The sequence below is a fragment of the Leuciscus leuciscus genome, assembly GCF_965113295.1.
Source record: "Leuciscus leuciscus genome assembly, chromosome: 13".
Taxonomy (NCBI): Eukaryota; Metazoa; Chordata; class Actinopteri; order Cypriniformes; family Leuciscidae; genus Leuciscus; species Leuciscus leuciscus.
In genome coordinates, this window is record NC_138737.1 from 24,109,983 (window position 1) to 24,133,423 (window position 23,441).

At 43.2% G+C, this 23,441-nt stretch overlaps 3 protein-coding genes across 4 annotated transcripts; all 3 read right to left on the minus strand.

The window, feature by feature from the left end:
- Window positions 1–5,261: 5,261 nt before the first annotated feature.
- Window positions 5,262–7,077, minus strand: LOC309511911 (uncharacterized protein). The gene is made up of 4 exons (XM_082187281.1): window positions 6,938–7,077; window positions 6,496–6,563; window positions 6,312–6,355; window positions 5,262–5,376 (listed from the first exon to the last, which is right to left on the minus strand). Exons 1-4 carry the CDS (start codon window positions 7,056–7,058, stop codon window positions 5,286–5,288), a joined length of 324 nt encoding a protein of 107 aa, XP_082043407.1. The 5' UTR covers window positions 7,059–7,077; the 3' UTR covers window positions 5,262–5,285.
- Window positions 7,078–9,830: 2,753 nt separating this feature from the next.
- On the minus strand, window positions 9,831–12,049 carry LOC309512480 (uncharacterized protein). 2 transcript variants are annotated; one of them, XM_082188090.1, is made up of 3 exons: window positions 11,019–12,049; window positions 10,517–10,799; window positions 9,831–10,405 (listed from the first exon to the last, which is right to left on the minus strand). In XM_082188090.1, exons 1-3 carry the CDS (start codon window positions 11,231–11,233, stop codon window positions 9,905–9,907), a joined length of 999 nt encoding a protein of 332 aa, XP_082044216.1. In that variant the 5' UTR covers window positions 11,234–12,049; the 3' UTR covers window positions 9,831–9,904. The 2 variants fall into 2 exon arrangements, 1 of the variants encoding a protein (XP_082044216.1); XR_014211051.1 differs by lacking the exon at window positions 11,019–12,049 and having other exon boundaries at window positions 10,527–10,910.
- A 469-nt stretch (window positions 12,050–12,518) lies between these two features.
- On the minus strand, window positions 12,519–14,143 carry LOC309512738 (H-2 class II histocompatibility antigen, E-S beta chain-like; the record flags this gene model as incomplete). Its single annotated transcript, XM_082188464.1, has 4 exons — window positions 12,519–12,651; window positions 12,947–13,060; window positions 13,246–13,527; window positions 13,963–14,143. Coding segments are annotated over 4 exons (600 nt in total), but the record flags the coding sequence as incomplete, so codon positions are not given.
- Window positions 14,144–23,441: the final 9,298 nt, after the last annotated feature.

Genomic DNA, 23,441 nt, shown 5'->3' on the forward strand with positions numbered 1-23,441 from the left:
TAGACCCGGGGATCGAACGCGGGTCTCTCGCGTGCAAAAACCTGTGAGTCTGCCACTGGGCCACAGGGGGAGACACATTGTAACTCAGTTAGCGCGAGTATTATAAGAGACCGTCAACGTGCTGGCGTTTGTTTGCAGGCATGCGTGTATTACAACAGGCTTGCTCACTGCAATACAGACATTTCCAGTCGCCCGAACTTCAGAGGGGAATGAGAAATGTACGAGAAAGACGAGGTCGGTCCATCCGCGGGGGGACCAGAAAACGCTCTTTTCTCCTTTCGCCAGTGACGCACGGAAACCATAGAAACGGTGTTTGGGTGCAGGCGAGCGGGTTGTGCAACGCGCTCGTTGGCTGCTAAATGCACGTCTGCAGTCGCTTTTCAGGGAACTGACAGAGCGAAGCATTGGCGGCATAATTTTAACTGCCGCTAGACCGGGATTCGAACTCCGGTCTCTCGTGGGAAAAACCAATGATTCCGCCACTGAGCCACAGGGGGGGGACGCAAAGGTTTTTGGATGCACGAGCATATAAGAGCGTCACATGCTTTCTTCGGCGTATGCTTGCAGGCGCGCTTGTATTAAAACAGGCTCGCCTGCTGCAATATTGATATTTCCAGTCGCATGATCAGGGAACTGGGAATATGTATGAGAAATTGAAGGTTAGTCCATCCTCGGAGGGACTAAAAAACACATCTTTCTCCTTTCGCCGGTGAGTGACGCATGAATGGGGCGCAGAAGGCAGGGTAGCTTTCTTATAACGTAAAGAAAAACTAACCCCGACCGTCCGCTTCCAGCCTCCCTTGTGAGCGGCGCAGTTTGCGCGGCTTGAACAGAGGGAGAGAGAAAGCTAGCCCCGTGACCGCCCGCTCCTGACATCCTCTGTGAGCGGCGCGGTGTGCGCGGCTCGAACAGAGGGAGAACAGGTATCGTCCCCCAAGCAGGCAAGGCAAGCGGGCGAACCGGCAAGCTTTGCGGGTTGGGGGGGGGGCGGAGGAGCAGTCTCGGAGAAGGATGCCAGGTGAGTCCTCAGAGTCACCATAGGCAGTACCTAACTCGCAGTGAGGGCAGTCGCCGTCAGCGAGTGCGAGAGCTGCGTGATCAGGAAAAGGGGCGTCTTGAAAAAGACGCCCAGCTCTTTTAGTGCAATGGGAGTGTGTGTCGCGGCGGCGAGCACACATACATACATAAACACAGTAGCAGAGAAAGGATATAATGCCGGAAAGCGCAGCAGGAAGGCAAGGAAGGCGGCGCGGCCAGCGACTTCAGTGACTCGTCCCGCTGAAGGTGCTCTCTCTCGACGGCGCGGCTTCTAATCCAGCTCCAGCGATGCGTGTGCTTCGCTTGAAGGATGAAAAATCAGATAATAGCTGCCTGCGAGCGATATTTATAGGCCTAGACCACGCCCATTTCGGCGGGACGTGACGCAGCGGGCGCGAAGTGCCCTGATTGGGTCTGACGTCACGCCAGGCCTCGCTCGATAGGCTGCTGCAGTTGCCGCAGAGCAGCCAATAGGCGCGCGAGCTGTCTCGCCTATGTCTGCATTGCTGCTGCAACGCGTTTTGCATTATTACAAAATTAAGGATAATTTTTGGCTTCAATATCTCGCGGAAAAGGATTTTCCCCTAGCGTAAGATATCTTACGCAGTACGAGAGACCTCTCGTAAGAGAACAGTTGCTCTCTCACGCCATAGTGACGCGTCAGCAGGTGGAGCAAGTCAATTCATATGAAGGTTAGTCTAAGTATTAAACATTAAACATAACATTTATTTATATATCTAAATCATACTATTTGGACATAAACATTTAAATAAATAAATCAATTAAATTAAATCTCTTCAGGTTCATATTTCAGGGAAGCGCAATCTTCATTTCATATGCGCAGCCGCCATTTTGAAATCGAAAGTGAGGCTCCGGTGGGAAGAACCCCGCAAGTAAAGATAAACAACAATGCCTTGGATTACCAACCTGAAGCTGCTGCCGCGATTTACACTATTGGATGTTAATATCCAATATAGGATATGTATATAGTTCATTCCTGCTTCGTTTTTTACATTCTGAATTATATATTAAAAAAAATATTTTATTTATAAATGAATTTCACTGTATAGCCTATAGTCTAAAGTATGAAAGAAATGTTTGTACATTTTTAGAATTGACACAACATCATTAAACACAACAATACGCCATCGCATTCACGACTCTCCTGTGATTAAAGGCGACATTTCCGGTTTTCTTCCCACCGGAGCCTCGCTTTCGATTTCAAAATAACGGCTGCGTGAAATCAGCGTATTACATTCATTAATGTCAGTAGTCTACATTGTCATATCTTACTTCCTATTTTCTTTTTTTTTAATAATCCCCATGAATCCCCCCAAAGTCCATGCAATACATGTAGGCTAATCAATGTACACTAGGCCTACATAGGGAAGGAGACGAAGAGTCCAATGGGTGTAAACGTGGTGCGAAAAATGAGAAGTCCATGTATGTACAGATTTTTGAGTGTATGTGATGCGAAATTGAAAAGTCCATGCATGTAAAGATATGTAATGGTGTGTGTGAGCACACAATTGTATGTGTAGGTTTGTCAAGATATGTGAAAGCGTGCGTATCAAAAAAACAAACAAAAAACTATAGAAGGCGGACATTGTCAGTCTCTCAAGTAGACTTTTCAGCTTCCAGAAGCAAGCAGAGTTTGGTGATTTGGTCTTTGTAGAACAGTGGTTCTAGTCTTCACCAAGACACTGTTGCAATTGTATTTATTTAATTCTATTACTAGACATTTTTAAACTACATTACCCATAAGCCTCTATTATTGTGTCGATGGGACGGGCGCTGTAAATTGTAGTTCATTGAAGTGTGTAGTTATAGGGTTAGGTTTAGGATCTCGGTAAACGTGTAATTTCTTTCAATATAGCAATAACTCATTATTAACTGACAGTATTACTGACGTCATAACGACAGCAAAACATAGTTTGCGATATGGAGCGCTTTTTTATTCTGACCTAAACGTTAGTCCAACCAGCTTGTACTGCTAGAGCCAAGGAAACGTCAAAGCCACGTCACACTTGTCCATATATGGAATTTACAAGCTCTTCCGACTTTTGATGTAAGCAAATCCAGGATATTTAATTATTTTGTTGTTGTTGTTATTTTTCACTGAAAGAAATACGCTTAATTTCCCTGATCATATAAGTTCTGCAATAAATAATAATAAAAAAAACAGGCTCTTCCAACTGAAGATAGGCTATGTAACCCTACAGGGATCTTATAATTACAAAAAGAAAAGTAGCCTACACTTTATAGTTATTCTAGCATGCAGTATTTTGTTTTAAACAGATGTAAGTTAATCACTTAATCAAATAAAATGCGTCTGTAACATTTAAAGATGATTGCACACACTTTGTACTAATTTCCCAAAATGTATTGATATGCCAAACTATTTAAAGACTTTAATTTTTCTTTTCTTTTTTAAAAAACAAACCAGGAGCCACCAGAAAATACATTATTTTCTTCCCTTTGAAGAACACATTGCCCCCAAAAATAAAAACAATATATATATATATTTACATGATTAATTTTCAATTATTGTTAAAGGAATTAAAATATAATATTGTAATTGAACATTTCAAACAGGACTACAACATGTAAGTGACATTTTAATAGCTTTAGTAGTATTCTTAAGTATTCATGGCTGGCATACCAGACCAATAGTTCAAGTACTTATACTAAAACAAAAATATCTAAAAATAATGCCTTTTGGAAAGCCATTATGACAAACAGCACTAACTTTCTCCCTTATGATCTGTCACACTTCCTGGCTGTTGTGCAGTTCTACCAGAAAGAATCGGGAGGCAAAATAACGTAACAAGCATGCATTTATTAACAGCCCAGCAAGCAAGTATTGTGATATAAAGTTATTTGGCATTGGCCCCGTGCGTAGCTCGCAATCCGAGCGGAACGGAATCTGCATTTCCTGCCTGAAGACGAAGGCAGGGGTGCAGCCGACCCCCTGTGAGGTATGGGGAGGGACCATCCTGGTGGTGGGGAGGATGAAGGGGAATAGCGTCCGCATCTGCGAACTCAGACATGTGTAAGTACAGATTTTTTTACTACAAGATGAGAAGGTAATAAGTGACGTAACAATTGAGTGTGCTTTCACATCTGTAGTTCGGTTCATTTGGTCCGGACCAAGGGTGAAAAATGATACATTTAAATGGTAGCATTTTTCAGGCGTTTTGGTTCCTTTTCACACCACACTGATCGCTCTGGTCCGAATCAGTTTATGAGTTGATAAAACGAACCAAAATGCAGTCACGTGACAGCATCCACATCACTCGTTGGCCAGATGTGTCTTGAACGCATTCCCATAACTGCACTTCGTTTGGTCAGAATTAACGTGCGGTAAAATTCCAACAGAACTCCCAGAAGTAATCCGGCAGACAACACGCCGCTGTTTACTATGGAGAGACGACTGCGTGGGCTGATTGTATCCCTGGTCATATTTTATTATATAGTTTGTCTACACCACTTTAGACAAACAATATATTTGAGAATGTATTCGAAAATAATGTGTTAATGCACTGCACGCGGCGAAGGCTGCAAGTCACTTCAGGAGGAGGCATGCATTAATGTTGCTAAACAGTGACATGCTCATCATCCAAAAAAATTTCCAACGATCCATCAGGTAACGTTGTGCCCTTTCTCTCTTTAAAATTGTTTTTGACAATTGGGACATATGGTCATCAGACCAAATTTCTATCAGGCTCCGCACCTCCTCACAACTCCAAGATTGTCCGCGAGCTGCCATGCTTAAAGTGCAAACTGTCAACAAACATGTCTCTCTGACTACGGCAACTGGTTTAGTCCAAAAATGCGCAGTTCTTTGGCAGTTGGTTCTGTTCGAGGTCGGATCACGTTCTCACCACAAACGAACCGCTCCAGAGTTTGTTTCAAAGCGTACCGTTTGGTCCGCTTTTGGTGCGCACCCGAGTGCGATTGCCGAATTTGCCGCATTCACACCTGCCCAAACGAACCACACCAATGGGGAAAACGAACTCTAGTGCGGTTCAACCGAACTAAACGAGGCAGGTGTGAAAGCACCTGAGTCTTCCCGGCAGAACTTGTGCTAAAGCTTTCATTTCATGAAAAATGCAAAAGTTTTTTTTTTTTTAACACCATTAAGAAAATAAACACAAAAAGAGACTGGGTATTGTGCAAAAAACTTTAATGAACAAAAGCAAAAAAAAAAAAAAAACTTCCAGGTGAGAGTCCAGGTGACTAGGCTGTCATGCTGAAAGCTGGTTGGGATCTGGGGACTTAGGCATAACATGTAGGAATTCACTGGCAGGCTCCCATGTGTCATCCCAGGTTTTGCCACTGTAAAATATCATAAGTGCACAACATTTTTACATTTAAAGAGTTCCTTGAAATGTATTGATGCTTGTTAAAGTAGCATTAACTCTGGTTAAGCCCAGTGGTGGAATGTAACTGAGTACATGTACTCAATTTACTTAATAACAAATTTGAGGTATACTTGGACTTAATTGGTGTATTTTAATTTAACACTTTTTTTATACATCATTGCATCTCACAGGAAAATATGGTACTTTTTCCTAAACTACAATTGTCTGGCAGCTCTAGTTACACAATTTTCCATACAGTTTCTGTACATTGAAAGCCATGTATTTCCAAATTGACTGATTTCCAAATGTTTCTGATAAACTGAGGGATTAAGTTGTCATTAGTGGGATGAGGAAAATGTTATGTCATCTACAACAGTTTAGAACACAGATCGTATGTTTGATGTTCTTATGTTCCTTTGAAAATAACATTTCCAGCACATACAACAGGATTCTCCATCTTAGAAAAACTAAATTATGACACATAAGAATTTCAGATGCTGAAAGATTAATTTATGTGTGCGTGAATCACTGCTACTTTTGTAACTGAGAGAGTGTGTCTGAATTTGGAATGCTCGGAAGACTATTCCATCATTTTTCATCATCGGAATGCATGTCCTAAAGGTTACAAGGGCCTACCTGATGGATCTAGCTCTTCCAAATGCCTCTACCTCATCGCTATTTGCTTCTGAGTACTGACAATCGACCTCACTCCAGTTTCTCTAAAGACTACCTCAGAGGATGATTTACTGACGGGATCAACTACAGGACCAGGGAGTTTTCTCTTGCCACAGACAACACTGACATGAACTTCCATGCTGCTTGCAAGAAACTTTGCCTACATTGTATTAGTCATGGAATGGACTAATTTGCATTGCAATGGAATTAAATAATTAATAAAACATAACTTACCACACAGTGCAAGGCAACCAGTGGACTCTCAATTCGGCTTTCCCCTACACACACAAACACAAGTAATAAGTATTCTAACTGTTTAAGCAATCAATGAATAGGGCATAACATATTGTTGTATTATCTTTGAATGGTCAGAATCAGTCATTGAGATAAGAAAGCATCCTAACAGAACATATTTTACCTCATTTATCCGTTCCCCAGTTATACGATCAAAAAGGAACACCTTCTGCCTACTACATTTTCGGCAACCTGAAATAATGAAAAAACAAGGAAAGCTTATTAAGCCATGAATGCCATGCTTTGTAGCTGAATCAGTCCATATTTATAATTTCACATGTGAGGCGATATGCAGTCCTTTCCATTCATGTCAAAGTGAATTTGTCCGTGTTTATGTCAATCAAGCAAAAAGTACAGGATTGGTTTTCCCAAAGTCCTCTTAGCTTAAGTCAGGGATTGACATTAACCACCGCCCTTGGACACTGGCCACAGCTAAATAACTAGATACTGTGAACTGGCTACCAATGATTCGGTAAGCCGATGAATCTAATTTACATTAAGTCAACTGTGACTGGGAGCAAATTTATTAACAGTGTAGAGTAAGTATGCACTATGCAAAAAGTTACCTTTTCTTCTGTTCTTCACACGTGGCCCCTCCGGACTCAAAGACGTGGGAATGGAAGAGGCAGATGGAGGAGAGACAGAGGCAGAATAGTGTGAAGAGGTAGAGGTGTTTGTCCTTTTCATTTGTCGCAAAGACAGTGGATGTGGGCTGGAGAAGAAACTGAAGGAAGAATAGTTGTAAAAGTAGAAGAGGAAGTAGGAAAGAGAGAGGTTCGAGAGAGTTGGGAAGACAGAGGAACAAGGTCAAGAACAAATACAGTCTCAGACTCCTTGAGAGTCACGGTTTGACTCTCCGCCACTGTTTGACTTTCCTCCGCGGTTTGACTTTCTGGTTGCTGTGCTGTGGAGGTTGCTATAATACAAGTTTACTTTTCAGGGGCGTAGTTTGTGGGGGGGTTGGGGGGAAGATAACCCCCCCCCCCCCCCCCCCAATATTTAAATCTATGCATTACAACCCCCCCAATGTTCAAACCAAATCTACGCTCTGTACATAATAACAAAGAAATATAGATGTATTCCAAATATTCATAATTTCTAAACCAAAACATTACATTTGACCCTAGAAATTACAATTTGTCAAGATAAATTCATAGGCCCTACGCATCTTCTCCAAAAGAATTTTAGTGACATGAGTGGGGTGCAGATGGGTAATTATTTCTGCAACCCATTTATTCGAAGCCCTTTTAACTGGCTTGCCAAAAAATAAAATCGGCTTGTATCCCACAGCTTCAAGTTTACTCACCAGAAATGAACAAAAGATGCAATGAATTGAACAGCATAACAAATGAGCAAATAAAGCAGTAACTTTTGTCTCTTTCTCTCTCCCTCTCTCTCTGTGTGTGTGTGTGTGTGTGTGTGCGTGTGTGTGTGTGTGTGTGTGTGTGTGTGTGTGTGTGTGTGTGTGTGTGTGTGCGTGTGTGTGTGTGTGTGTGTGTGTGTGTGTGTGTGTGTGTGTGTGTGTGTGTGTGTGTGTGTGTGTGTGTGTGTGTGTTCACATTGTCGATGTGTCAGTGTCACCAAATTTATTTTTGTGGTGGTTCCGCATTTTTGACTATTTTATGTGACAAATTATAAGAGAGCAGTTTTTATAGTCTCATAAATGTATTTCTCTGTGTGTGTGTGAGCATGATGATTTTACATTGTGAATGTTTTTAGCACTGTTTTTACGTCTGTCTATCTGTGTTCTGCGGGGGGGGTTTCTGATTTTGATGATGAATTTTGTCTATTTTTTATCTCTTTTTTTCTAGTTTTTTTTTTTCAGTACAACATTTTTTAAACTTTGACAAAAAAGTAATTTTTATTGTTAGAATTGTGATTTCATAATATTTAGATATGAATCCAACTGGAAAAACTTGTGAAAAGATATCTAACTATTCAGTTAGTCAAATAGCATATAATGGGGCTCTATAGCCATCTAGTGGCTAAATATATATATATTTTTAAATACTTCAAAACTACATTTTCCAAAATACGGGCAAAAATTTTACACTAAACTATGTCAAATTATCCATGTTATCCCCATAAATAAAATGTAGAAATTTGGGTCTTTTATAAAGTGAATTTTACATAAAAAAATAAATAAAAAACTGTATAAACTGTTTTGAATAAAAACTCTTTAATTTATTTATATAAACATTCAGAAATAACGTTTTAATAACATTTTCAAAATGAGTGAATGGAATGTTCCTTTAACATTCACATTAACCAAGAAAAAACCTTCTTAATACATAAAAAAAAAAACTGGATGTTTCCAATGTTTAAAAAACATTCAGAAATAACGTTTTAATAACATTTTCAAAATGAGTGAATGGAATGTTACTTTAATGTTCACATTAACCAAGAAAAAACTTTCTTAATACATTAAAAAAACTGGATGTTTTCAATGTTTAAAAAACATTTTTTTCCTACCCTAATGGGAATGTTAGCAAAACCTTCTGACAACTTATTTTTGTTAGCTGGGTAGGTATTTCCTTAAGATTTGCAGCTGAATTCATCCAATTGGCATCGGCTTCAATGTGTCAGTGATCCCACTTCATATTTTGATATAAATCAAACATGAATAAAATGTTTTTTATTCATTTAAATAAAACAGATGTTTTTCTGCTAGTAACAGTAGTATTACAGTTTTTCTCGATTGCTAAGACACATTTCTTGAAAGCTGCTCTCCTTTTCTCTAAACTGTGAACACAACTCCCAATTTTCAAGCTACATTCACAAAACCTCAGACTCTTCTTGCAAAACCAAACTTTCACCTCAAAACAGTTCAATCTGTGCTCAAAACTGAACTATGTTGTCAAATCGTGCCCCGAGTCAATCAAAATTAAAAACACTACTGAACAGTCACTAAACACTACGAAGAAAAATAGAAAACACAATGCTCAGGACATGAAGCTGGAGAAATAAATGTTTGTTCACTGTAGGCTAAATGCATGTTGCAAAACAAAAAAAAACCCTGTGCATTTAGCATTTGTACAAAAAGACAAAACAGATCTTGTGCATTTACACGTAGCACTTGTAAAAACAAACAGAAATCTTATGCGTTTGCCACTTGTGTACAGTAAGCCCATGTAAAAATAAAGTACAAAAAAAATATACAAATAAGTGCATTACTCAGCCACAGCATCATGTCTCCGTACTGGGTCAGGCCACAGGACTTCACCCACATCACAGGCCACATTTTGTCTGGCCACACTGTAAAAAGAGAAAAGTTGACTTAACCTAAAATTATAAGGCAACTTGCTGCACAGATTTTTTGAGTTGACTCAACTAATAGAGTTTACTCAACTGGAGATGTTATAGTTGAGTCAACTCAACTAGAGATGTTTTGGTTGAGTCAACTCAAAAAAATCTGTGCAGCAAGTTGCCTTATAATTTTAAGTTAAGTCAACTTTTCTTTTTTTACAGGCAACGGGGAAAAAAACCCTGGCATGCCGTATCCAGGCTTGGCATGCCTCCACACCTATGTAACCTCAGGCAAGTCCCATGGCTTGCAGGAGATTTACCCTGGTGTAAGGTTGGCGTTCATATACCTTCCACCGCCATGAGGAGAAGAATTCCTCAATGGGGTTTAGGAAAGGGGAGTACGGTGGAAGGCAAAGATTGATAAAACCTTGGTTCATATTGAACCACTCTCTAACCTGGAGGGCTCTGTGAAAACTCACATTATCCCAAACAACAACATAGATGGGATGCTCATCCTGCAGCTCTAACAGAGCATCTCGCATGTGATTGAGGAAAATGAGCTGGTGAGTGCTGTAGGGCCCCAGGTTGGCATGATGGTGGACAACCACATGATTGCTGATGGCAGCACATAATGTGACATTGCCACCACGCTGCCCAGGAACACCAACAATGGCCCGATGGCCAATCACATTACGGCCTCTCCTTCTCCTTTTGGTGAGATTAAACCCAGCTTCATCCATGTAGATGTATTCATGGGGTCTTTCCATTGTATCCAGTTGAAAAACCCTCTGTAGAAATAGATATAGTTTTGTAAGTGATACGGAAAAAGTGATTTAGGCCACTACAGTAAATCACTACTTAGAGTAATCAACATTGAATGCGTCTGGATATATGCCAACCTGTGCATACTGGAATCTTTGCTCTTTGACTCTGTCTGAGTTGCGATCAAAGGGCACTCTGTATAGCCGTTTCATGCGCAGTCTGTTGCGCTTGAGGACACGATCAACAGTAGAGAGGCTGACACTGTTGATACCCTCAAAATGTACATGGTCCTCAATGATCTTCTGCTGAATTTCACTCAGTTTATTGGCACTGTTCTCACGGACCATATCAACAATTAGGGTCTCTTGGTGTGGGGAGAACATACCTGTCCTCCCACCCCCATGTGGCAGTCTTTCAATTCTACAAAAAGAGAACATGGAGTTACAAAAAATATACATGGAATACTAGGCCTACAAACAGTTAGACCAACCCTCCATTACAATACTACAGTACATTGGTACAGTGATGTACTGAAACATATTTACTTACAGTATACTGTGGTACAGAATATAGTATGTCATACAGTAATTGCTGTCAACATTTACATACTGTACTATAATGTCAAAAAAAGGTAATTACCTGTTCTCTTCTCTAAATCTTCGGATCATGGTGGACACAGTGAATCTACTGATGTTTGGTTGTACCCTTTGTCCAGCCTCCCTCATGCTCATACCATGGACAAGAACATGGTCAATCACAGTAGCTCTGATTTCACCAGATATTACTGTTCTTTGTCTTCGCTGACCACCTCGACCACCTCTCACACGAACTCTTCCTCTCAGATTTCTATCCATTCACTGTAAAAAATGTCTAACCCTCCCAAATCAAAAATTTCAAGTGACCGATAACATCTACATTCTTCAATTGGCCCAAGTGAAATTCTTGTTGCAATAGTCTGTTAACATTGGCTCAATGAGAAATAATTCGTCAGACTAATTGAAAAATTTAGATGTTATCGGTCACTTGAAATTTTTGACTTGGGGATGTAATTTTTTTTTTACAGTGTTGTAGGGCCTCACAAACCAGTGCTCTCTGAACTGGCTTACTGTATATGTTCCCTCACATCATTAGCCACAAGTGTGATCAATTTTGAGCTGTTGTGTTCAAGTGGTGACACGTGCTTTAATTGTGTTTGACTTTTGTCACCTGTGCTCACCATTATGCAGCACGGGTGCATCACAATGAAAATGTGTTGGCAAGTTGTGTCTAAACAGGTGAAAAGTGCTTATGGTTTTGCCAAAAGAGTGATTGATTCAATCAGTGGTTTCAGCTAACTGAGCATTTGGTTCAGGCCCTGTTTACACGAGAACGCTCGCGGGTGAAAACGTAAAAATATTTTATCAGATGTGCCTTTCGTTTAGACGGCGACGGCGTTTTTGGGGCTTAAAAACGCAAAAAAGTGAAACCACCCTCCAGAGTGGAAATCTTAAAAACGATCCACCGTCGCTTTTCCGTCTAAACGGTAAAAACGCAAAAGTCTGCTAGACAGTGAAGGCACCGATCAGTGCTTCACATTGCCACCTAGCCGCCTGGAGTGCATACTACATTGAAATTCACACACTTTTGCGTCACAGTATGCACGCAGATTTCCCCCCCATAACGCTCGTCTAAACGCAGAATAAAAAGGGATCACTTTTGCGTTTTCTCTTCAGATCGTTTCCGTGTAAACGTAGCCTCAGACAATAGGGTTTAGTGTTTTAGCAATTGAGAAAAACTGTAGTAGGATTATTTAAATGAAGCAATCACACACTGGAAACTATATGCAATGAACAATAATGACAGTAGGGGGTGGTAAAGTTTAATGAATAAATGTTTCTGTCTGTGAATGTTGCCTCTCTGACTCAAATCAAAGCTTTGACCGGTTTCATAACAGCTCTAACTGTTATGAAAATATTGATTCACATTGCGTCTATCCACATACGATCAGCTTTAGAGAGTTCAAGCAAAATCATTACACATAAAATACACGTTATTTTATCACTACCAACATACTCACTACTCAAATACAGATCATGTAAGCATTTTTTATGCATTTTTTTTATTTTCATTATTACTTTAATTATTAAAGTTTTAAAAAAAATTATAAGTTCAGTATAAGGAGCCTGTATGAAAGATTTGGCATAAAGAGAATACATCAGTGATCCAAGGAGGTCTTCTTTCAGCTGGCATCAACATTAGACTTACTGGAGTCAGTTTGGTACCAGGATCCTCACTGACAAAGTAAAAATAACAATTTATTGACAAGCTAGATGAATGTGCAGACATGATATTATCAGGAATTCTCAACTCTGGCCCTCAAGGTCCTGCAGTGTTTGGTTTGATCAAACCTTGATCACCTTGATCATATTCTCCTGCCTGAAGCTTCTAGAAATCTTTAAGACCTTTATTAGCTTGTTCAGGTTTGTTTGATTAGGGTTGGAGCTAAACTGGAAAGCCGAGATCCAGAGTTGAGAACTACTGATGTATATGGATGAGTATCAGCATGATTTGCTCTCATCTCCACTGACCTGATGATTTCTTCTTGTAGTAAATGAGTCCAGCAGCTGCAATGATGATTCCCAGCACCAGACCAGAGGATCCAATCGCAATTTTATTCCTGTCAGATTCAGACATAGAGGGATCTGTGGGATACAGAAACCATGCTCTGTTAGTGAATGATATTAATACATTCTCAATATTTACGTTTAATATTTCTTTAGTTGTGCAAGTGTAATAACAAAATAATTTCCGTATTTTATATTTGCTCCCATAAATATGCCCAAACCATTCATAAAGGAAAGACTGTAAAGTAAATGTTTTGTCTTACTCCAGTCTTTAACAATAGGTTGAGATGAGCTGGCGTGCTCCACCACACAGGAGATCTTCTCTCCAGATTTAGGAGTGTATTCCAGCTCAGAGTGAATCTGGTAGTACCAGTTCCCATTAGCCATCTCCATTGTGGAGGTTATGTCTGTGGTCATCAGTTTACCGTCTCTCAGACAGGACACTTTGATTTTTTTAGGGTAGAATTCATAAGCGCTGCACATCAACACAGCTGGATGATTGCCTTCAGCCTGCTTCACTGAACTGAGCTTAACCTTCGGTTTTACTAAACCAGAAGAAACAAATACTAAAAAATGTGCTTACAGTATTCTAAAGTATAACACAAAAAATTATAAATACATAAGGTGACAAGTAGCTATAATACTTGAATGAATTAAACTACATGAATTATATGAACTATCAAGTCATTTCTTTAGGTTTGGAAATGGATTATCGAGAAAAAAAAGACCATACATGTTTCCTTATATTATTCAGTTAACATTTTTTAAAGTTAAACATTTTTAAAATAACCCCTGTGTAAAGTTATCCAGTTGTATATTTTATTGATTTTGTATTAAAAACCATCATTGTGCAGACACAACACCACCAAAACAGCACACCTCTGTTTTAATGCATTTTGAGTGTTTCTTCTGCACCAGTGGACACACATGTTAGAGATCTTTATTATGCAAAGATGAGATAGGAGTCTTGTAGCACTAACCTGTTTTATCACGGACAGATGAGTCCAAGACCTGAGCATTATGTCTGCAGAATGTGTCCACCTGAACTTTCAGCCGCTGCAGAAAGGCCTGATCTTTGTTGTGGTTCTCTGCCTGCTTCACTCCATACTCAGTTAACCCCACAAACTTCTCCACCGTGCTGTTGTACTGTGCATACAAAATTATGTTTGGTTGTTTGGTTGTTAAGTTTATTTACTCCATCTGTATTGTATTCTGCTGTCCATTTTGTTATCTGTATTCGAAAAATCTATGAATAATATTTATTTACATGTATAAAAGTATTTTCATGCATTAATGTGTTTGAGTGTGTGTAGCCTATATAATTATTTTTATTGACAATGTTCCATTATTCATTCATATATATTATTCACAATGCTGAAAATATGTTAATTATCTATAAATGTTTATTCTAAACCTTTTATATTTTGTATATGTATGTCTTGTTATGTGTGTAATAGAAGCTTCAAGGTAAATTCCTTGTGTGTGCAAGCACACTTGGCAATAAAGCTCTTTTCTGATTCTGATTTCACTCAACATATACAAATATCTTCAAGAAGAGCAGACAACATTGCAGCAAATTACGATCACAAATTTGCAGAATTAGAAGTTCTAGAATGTCCACAGTTCATATTTTGGTTGTTCTCTTACGAGAGGTCTCTCGTACTGCGTAAGATATCTTACGCTAGGGGAAAATCCTTTTCCGCGAGATATTGAAGCCAAAAATTATCCTTAATTTTGTAATAATGCAAAACGCGTTGCAGCAGCAATGCAGACATAGGCGAGACAGCTCGCGCGCCTATTGGCTGCTCTGCGGCAACTGCAGCAGCCTATCGAGCGAGGCCTGGCGTGACGTCAGACCCAATCAGGGCACTTCGCGCCCGCTGCGTCACGTCCCGCCGAAATGGGCGTGGTCTAGGCCTATAAATATCGCTCGCAGGCAGCTATTATCTGATTTTTTCATCCTTCAAGCGAAGCACACGCATCGCTGGAGCTGGATTAGAAGCCGCGCCGTCTGAAAGAGAGCACCTTCAGCGGGACGAGTCACTGAAGTCGCTGGCCGCGCCGCCTTCCTTGCCTTCCTGCTGCGCTTTCCGGCATTATATCCTTTCTCTGCTACTGTGTTTATGTATGTGTGTGTGCTCGCCGCCGCGACACACACTCCCATTGCACTAAAAGAGCTGGGCGTCTTTTTCAAGACGCCCCTTTTCCTGATCACGCAGCTCTCGCACTCGCTGACGGCGACTGCCCTCACTGCGAGTTAGGTACTGCCTATGGTGACTCTGAGGACTCACCTGGCATCCTTCTCCGAGACTGCTCCTCCGCCCCCCCCCCCCCCAACCCGCAAAGCTTGCCGGTTCGCCCGCTTGCCTTGCCTGCTTGGGGGACGATACCTGTTCTCCCTCTGTTCGAGCCGCGCACACCGCGCCGCTCACAGAGGATGTCAGGAGCGGGCGGTCACGGGGCTAGCTTTCTCTCTCCCTCTGTTCAAGCCGCGCAAACTGCGCCGCTCACAAGGGAGGCTGGAAGCGGACGGTCGGGGTTAGTTTTTCTTTACGTTATAAGAAAGCTACCCTGCCTTCTGCGCCCCATTCATGCGTCACTCACCGGCGAAAGGAGAAAGATGTGTTTTTTAGTCCCTCCGAGGATGGACTGACCTTCAATTTCTCATACATATTCCCAGTTCCCTGATCATGCGACTGGAAATATCAATATTGCAGCAGGCGAGCCTGTTTTAATACAAGCGCGCCTGCAAGCATACGCCGAAGAAAGCATGTGACGCTCTTATATGCTCGTGCATCCGAAAACCTTTGCGTTCCCCCCTGTGGCTCAGTGGCGGAATCATTGGTTTTTCTCACGAGAGACCGGAGTTCGAATCCCGGTCTAGCGGCAGTTAAAATTATGCCGCCAATGCTTCGCTCTGTCAGTTCCCTGAAAAGCGACTGCAGACGTGCATTTTGCAGCCAACGAGCGCGTTGCGCAACCCGCTCGCCTGCACCCAAACACCGTTTCTATGGTTTCCGTGCGTCACTGGCGAAAGGAGAAAAGAGCGTTTTCTGGTCCCCCCGCGGACGGACCGACCTCCTCTTTCTCGTACATTTCTCATTCCCCTCTGAAGTTCGGGCGACTGGAAATGTCAGTATTGCAGTGAGCAAGCCTGTTGTAATACACGCATGCCTGCAAACAAACGCCAGCACGTTGACGCTCTCTTATAATACTCGCGCTAACTGAGTTACAATGTGTCTCCCCCTGTGGCCCAGTGGCAGACTCTCAGGTTTTTGCACGCGAGAGACCCGCGTTCGATCCCCGGGTCTACCGGCAGATAAAATTATGCCGTCAATGCTCGCTCTGTCAGTTCCCTGAAAAGGCGACTGCAGATGTGTATTTTGCAGCCAACGAGCGCGTTGTACAACCCGCTCGCCTGCACCCAAACACCGTTTCTATGGTGTTCCGTGCGTCACTGGCGTAAGGAAAAAAGGGAGTTTTTCTGGTCCCGCTGCGGACGGACCAACCTCCTTTTTCCTATACATTTCCCATTCCCCTCTGGAATTCAGGCGACTGGAAATGTCAATATTGCAGTGAACAAGCCTGTTGTAATGCACGCAGGCCTGCAATAAACGCCAGCATGTTGACGCTCTCTGTTTCTATGGCAACTTCTCGCTCGTTCAGTTCCAGTAAATGTGACTGTTCCAGTGTATCCTGCAGTAAACAAGTCGGTTCTGTCACCCGCTTGCCTGCACACAAACGCCGTTTTTACGGCTACCCAGATAAATCCCATAAGTGTGAATTTTTCTGGTGTCCCGGCCACGGCCGATGGTGCTTTATGTGTAAGAAGAATGCCCACTGCCCAGTGCCCATCTCTACACACAAGCACAGCCCGTCACACAGGGCTCGCGCACATGAATCGGCTCAGACCGATTGCGCTTCAAACATGGTGAATGTGCCCACTAACACCACGTTATGCATGTCTCACGGTTTCTGTAAAAACGAAACCAACGTGCACTCGCTTCACGCAAGCGAACGATGCTTTCGGTGTGATAAATGTGCCCGCTGTCCCGCGCCCACATCCACACATAGACATGACAGTTCCCACGGGAACCGCCCAGCCCTCCCCCTCGCGGTTAACCACCGCAGAGGAGTCGAGCGCGGGCAATCTGCCCGCTGTCATCAGCGCGCCCCATGCCTCAAATGTCACGAGCGACACGCTTGTGTTACAGCACACCGAAGCTTCTCCATCGCTGAGCGAGCGGAGCGCGCTTCGTATTCGACCCCTAGCTATCCATGCAGACGCATGGGCAAAGCTACCCGGGGTTTTCGAAGTGGGTGCTGAACATTATAGAAAGAGGCTATTCGCTGCAGTTTCGCCGACGCCCTCGTCGCTATGTGGCGCGCGTCGAGACCACGGTAAAAACAGAAGTAGCACATCTACTTCGAGCCGAAGTGACGAAACTATTGAGCAAAGGGGCCATAGAACCTCTCTCTCAAGATCAGAGCGAGGGAGGGCTATACAGCAGATACTTCCTGGTACCGAAAAAAGACGGGGGTCTCAGACCCATACTAGATCTAAGGCAACTGAACAAAGTGCTTGTGAAGCGACAGTTCAGGATGCTCACGACCAGGCAAATCCTTGTGCAGATTCGCCAAGGAGATTGGTTTGTGTCAATAGATCTGAAAGACGCGTATTTTCAAATACAGATAGCGTCACGTCACAGGCGATATTTGAGATTCGCCTTCGAGGGCCAGGCATATCAGTACACAGTCCTGCCGTTCGGTTTGTCCCTAGCACCCCGTACATTTACGAAGTGCATGGATGCGGCGCTCGCACCCCTCAGAATGAGAGGCATGCGAGTGCTGAACTATTTGGACGATTGGCTGATTCTAGCGCAATCTCGCGCAGTGCTCATAGAACACACGACCATTTTACTCGATCACCTCGAGGATTTGGGTCTGAGTGTCAATTGGGCAAAGAGCTCCCTGTCACCCAGTCAGAAAATATCTTTCCTGGGCACAGAACTGAACTCACTATCCATGATAGCGCGACTATCACAACAGCGCGCGGTAGACATTCGACGCACAGCGAACTCTTTTCGCTGAGGCGCGTCTGTCCCGCTCAAGAAATTTCAGAAGATGCTAGGTCTCATGGCCTCAGCATCGTCAGTGCTCCAGCTGGGTCTGCTCCGCATGCGCCTGCTGCAGTTTTGGCTGAAAGCGCGAGTCCCATGCGAAGCGTGGGCACCCGGTTTGCTTCGCCTCAGGGTCAATCAGAAATGCGTTACAGCTCTGAAACCCTGGAAAGCGAACGACTGGTACCAATCAGGTGTAAGCCTGGGGACTTCCTCGAGGGTAAAAGTGGTGTCCACGGACGCGTCCACCTCGGGATGGGGAGCGCTGCTCGAGGGCAGACCGTTCTTCGGCCAGTGGTCAGAACGGGAGAAGCTCCTGCACATAAACTGCCTCGAAATGCTGGCAGTAGACAACGCGCTGACGCGTTTTTGTCCCCAAATAAAAGGTCACCACGTCTTGGTCCGTTCGGACAACATGTCTGTGGTGTCCTACATAAATCGCCAGGGCGGCATCAGATCCGAGAAACTGTACAGGCTGGCAGAACGCCTCCTGGTATGGGCTCAGTGCAACCTGCGCTCGCTCAGAGCAGCGCACGTGCCAGGGATCTTGAATTTAGGACCGGACAGACTGTCCAGGAACAATGTTCCGGCAGGCGAATGGTCTCTACACCCACAGACAGTCCAACTGCTGTGGAAGAAATTCGGCAGAGCGGAAGTGGACCTGTTTGCGTCTCAAGAAAACGCTCACTGTCAAGAATTTTTCTCCAAGAGCAGGAGCGCGCTGGCCCATGTGTGGCCCCGCCGCCCGCTCTATGCTTTTCCCCCCGTCTCTCTCCTGCCTCAGGTGATAGAACGGATCAGGGAAGAAGGATGCTCAGTACTGCTGGTAGCACCGTTCTGGAAAAACCAACCTTGGTTCCCAGCCGTGATGCAGTTAGCAAGTACTGCCCCGTGGCCAGTACCAGTGAGGAGAGATCTCCTCTCACAGGCCCGCGGCTCGATCTGGCATCCTCACCCGGAACTATGGTCCCTTCATGTCTGGGCCATCAACGGGTACATGTTGGACTCCCTAAAGGAGTATTAAACACGATCACGCAGGCTAGAGCTCCGTCTACAAGACGACTCTATTCTTCGAAATGGTCAGTGTTTTCGGGCTGGTGCACAGCCCGTGGTGTGTCACCCACAAACTGTGATGTGACGGAGGTGCTTTCCTTCCTACAAGAGCTGTTGGATGGGGGCAGGGCCCCCTCCACGCTCAAAGTTTATGTGGCGGCTATAGCAGCGTTCTCAGAAACAACGCTTGGTCAGTCAATAGGAAGGAACGATTTAGTCATCCGCTTCCTTAGAGGGGCTAAGAGACTGAATCCTCCCAGACCTCCCTCAGTCCCCGTATGGGACCTTTCTACGGTTCTGGAAGCCATGAAAGGTGCGCCATTTGAGCCTTTACAGTCAATCGATTTGAAACACCTGTCTTTCAAAACGGTGTTTTTGCTGGCTCTCGCTTCAGTGAAGCGCATAGGGGATCTGCACGCGCTCTCTGTGAGCGCGGCGTGCATGGAGTTTGGGCCCAATGACTCAAAAGTTATACTCAAACCTAAGCACGGATATGTTCCAAAATCCCTCAACACACCGTTTAGGGCACAGATTATCTCTCTGTCAGCCCTACCGGTCCCTGATGAGGAAAGAGACGCGAGCCTCCTTTGCCCAGTCAGGGCATTACGAGCTTATGTGTCTCGCTCGTCTGTTTTCAGACAGACGGAACAGCTCTTTGTTTCGTTTAGCGGACGTTCTAAGGGACTAGCCGCGTCGAAACAGAGCCTATCCAGATGGATAGTTGATGCTATAGCGCTGGCATACGCCTCCAAGGGCATGCAGTGCCCTTTGGGTGTCAGAGCGCACTCCACAAGAGGCATGGCCTCTTCGTGGGCCTGGTCAAGTGGGATTGCCTTGCAAGATATTTGTATGGCGGCAGGCTGGGCCTCCCCGTCTACATTTATAAGGTTTTATAACCTAGAGGTTCCCGCCCTGCAGGCCAGGCTGCTGTCGGTCTAAACTACCAGTATTATCTGACCTGATGCGTTCAGCTCAGAATGCTGCGTTTGCTGAGCACAGCTCAATGTTCGACAGTATAAAGCTGGGCAAACTGTGTAAGACCCACATTTTTCCCCATCAGTTCAGGCCGTACCCCGCCCTGTCTGTATGATGAAATTCGCGTCCCATCGACGCTACTTTATGTGGAAAAGTGAGGCTGCACCCCTCCTTCTTCCCGGACTCCCTGTGAGTTCACTGAGTGATTGTGCACTATATGTACCCCGGGCTTTCGCCCTTGGGTCTTTGGTGTCAGATCTCAGCATGCACAGCGTTTTACATTGGGTCCCCTAGCGTAAGATATCTTACGCAGTACGAGAGACCTCTCGTAAGAGAACGTACTCGGTTACTAACGTAACCTCGGTTCTCTCTAGAAGAGGGAACGAGTACTGCGTATCTTGCCGTGCATGCACACGCTCTGGTTGCTTCGATGATGAAAAACCAGATAATAGCTGCCTGCGAGCGATATTTATAGGCCTAGACCACGCCCATTTCGGCGGGACGTGACGCAGCGGGCGCGAAGTGCCCTGATTGGGTCTGACGTCACGCCAGGCCTCGCTCGATAGGCTGCTGCAGTTGCCGCAGAGCAGCCAATAGGCGCGCGAGCTGTCTCGCCTATGTCTGCATTGCTGCTGCAACGCGTTTTGCATTATTACAAAATTAAGGATAATTTTTGGCTTCAATATCTCGCGGAAAAGGATTTTCCCCTAGCGTAAGATATCTTACGCAGTACTCGTTCCCTCTTCTAGAGAGAACCGAGGTTACGTTAGTAACCGAGTACGTTTTAATACTTTAAATTTTTTTCCTTATTTGATCAAATTGATCCTTATTTGATTTTTAAAACTTCTACATCAACTGAACACTATTATAAATTGGAAATGTTGCTAAAGCGGAAAACCTCACTAGAGCAAATGGAGTCCAATCCAGCCTGCCCTGGAAATGTTAAGTTAAAAACAATGGCCTCTTACTACAAAAAAATCCAACTATCTCTAAAACTTCAAACTATCTCTGAATTTGATTTTGTTGTACTGTTTTGGGAAAATATAGCATTGAGAAACATTGAATAAAAATGGTTTAAAAAAAACATGAAAATATGTTTTGTCTACATTTTTACCCCCAAAAAAGAAAGAAAACAGTTGTGAAAACAGAATGTGAAATCATGAAACTGTAAGTTCATCTATTTTATGAGACATTACTGTATGATCATGGTGCCATATTTTTGACCAAACCTATCAAAGTACATTCAATAGGCTGCTTTGTGAGATGTGACAATTGAAACATTTGTTTTTACTGATAAAGAAATTGGTATTTTAGGTCTGTTCTGGTTAAGTTTAGACCGGGTATTAATGTAATGGAGATCCACTGAAGGCAAGCTTGGAGAACCCAAATACAGTTTACTCAAAGGCATGGCACCAGTGATGCGCGGGTCAATGTATAAACAACCTGCACCCGACCGACGTTTTCAACTAACCCGCCCGCTACTCGGACCGCAAAAAAAAAGAAAGAAAATATTGTACCCGACCCGCTTCCCACATAGCAAACAGACTTGGCCCAAATGTGTCCTCATCATGGCACTGCTGGCGTGTTGTCGGCACTGGCATGCATCATGTCAGCCAACTGTGGGCCATGTGTGGCAATGATGGCACTGCATGACGGCAGACAACATTTGGGCCGATTGTGCATGGGAGGTGTGTGGCCCAGATCAGTGTAGCGATTATGGGCCATACTTTGTGTACTGGACAATTATAAGTATTTAGGCCGCTAAGGAACAAAGCAATTCGTCAAATGTCAGTCATAATACAGGTTAGACAATAATAATAAAGTGCTAAGATTATCACAAATAAACAAAAGATTTTGATGCACGTCATTCATATTAATTCGTAGGCTATATTCCACCCCATACCCGCTTCAATTGAGAATTACTTTAAACATGCAGACACAGTTAAGACAATTTGATGTATTCCACTTAATACACAATAAAACAATATACAATAAGATTCGTTAACAACGTGTTCTTCTAAAATGAGGGCGAGCCACAAATCCGTGAGTACAGTTTACAAACCCGTGGGAACGGATTGCGAAAGCGTGGGCACGGTTTATGAATTTGTGGGTACAGATTTTAGAAACTGAAGGCACGGTTTACAAATCTGAGAGCGCGGATTAGAAACTCGTGGGTACGGTTTATTAATCCGTGGGCACGATTTGTTAAACCAAGGGAACAGTTTGAAAAATTCGTGAGTACGGTTTATAAACTGAGCGGACGGATTGCGAAACCGTCGCCACGGATTATTATTTTTTCTCCCACAGGTGACTTCCCGGGCTCCGTACGGATGTCACCTGTTCTTTATTGAAGTGAACTTTTGCCTATATGTTTGCTGATTCACTGCCCTGAACTTGAGAACGCGAGTACAGACTGACGCGACCGGGGTGCGATAGACCGGCCTGCGGGTCATTCAATACACGGGTTTCTTGTATACAAACAATACCGGATGCGCGCGCATCCAGGAGGCAAAAAAACGCTATCTGTTATGCCGAGTTCTGTAAAAGAACATTAATTTTCGCATTGTTTGTAATTTCTTGTTGACTCAATAATAAACTGAAATTTCAGTTGGATCTGTTTGTTTGTGTTTCATATTAATATAACATTATGTAAAACGTCCAACTGTTTACGAATCAAAATCCGGACATACTGTACGTGATGCATGTATGAATTATCATGTTAGACTAAGTTAGTAATGTAATAGCCAATGTTAGCAGTGCAGCATCTATAGAGCCCGAATTTGCTTTTATATAAGTTAACCTTGTTTACGTTACTTTACGACCTGCAACATTTCATGACTGCACATATAGGCTATAACGTTACTTTACTGTAAATCAAAGATTTGACGATGGATTATGTGGGAAGCCTTAGTACCTCCGACCTTGGCGATTATATTAAAAAACTTACTCTCAGCAATGGTGAGATCTTGCCGGATCCCTACGCAATACATGACGATCTTTGGATTGTGGATGACAAGAAGTCTTATTCAGACACCAAGTGTGTATACAAGACAAGAGAAATGATTAGAGCGTACAAATCCCTTGATGCATACAACTACGTGCTATGTGGTCATGTGCAGCTCATCAAATTATGAATAGAAAAAATATAACATACAACTTCCTCCTTCTGTCCCACTCTTCCATTTGCCTAGATTTGGAATTACTTGCAACATGTATAATTTAAATGAGCAGATAAAACACAACAGATAGGCCTGCATGTAAATAAATTACGCAACAACTCCTTGGCATTTTGATTTAGCGACAACACCACC

What these genes read in the sequence shown, in the direction of transcription:
- LOC309511911 (XM_082187281.1), bottom strand. Translation starts at nt 7,058, where the DNA reads ATGAAAAGGACAAACACCTCTACCTCTTCACACTATTCTGCCTCTGTC. An exon ending in TGTGAAGAACAGAAGAAAAG is followed by an intron (nt 6,564 to 6,937) that starts GTAACTTTTTGC and finishes TCATTATTTCAG; the next exon opens with GTTGCCGAAAATGTAGTAGG. An exon ending in TGGTTGCCTTGCACTGTGTG is followed by an intron (nt 5,377 to 6,311) that starts GTAAGTTATGTT and finishes GATATTTTACAG; the next exon opens with TGGCAAAACCTGGGATGACA.
- LOC309512480 (XM_082188090.1), bottom strand. Translation starts at nt 11,233, where the DNA reads ATGGATAGAAATCTGAGAGGAAGAGTTCGTGTGAGAGGTGGTCGAGGT. An exon ending in AGATTTAGAGAAGAGAACAG is followed by an intron (nt 10,800 to 11,018) that starts GTAATTACCTTT and finishes CTCTTTTTGTAG; the next exon opens with AATTGAAAGACTGCCACATG. An exon ending in AAAGATTCCAGTATGCACAG is followed by an intron (nt 10,406 to 10,516) that starts GTTGGCATATAT and finishes CTATTTCTACAG; the next exon opens with AGGGTTTTTCAACTGGATAC.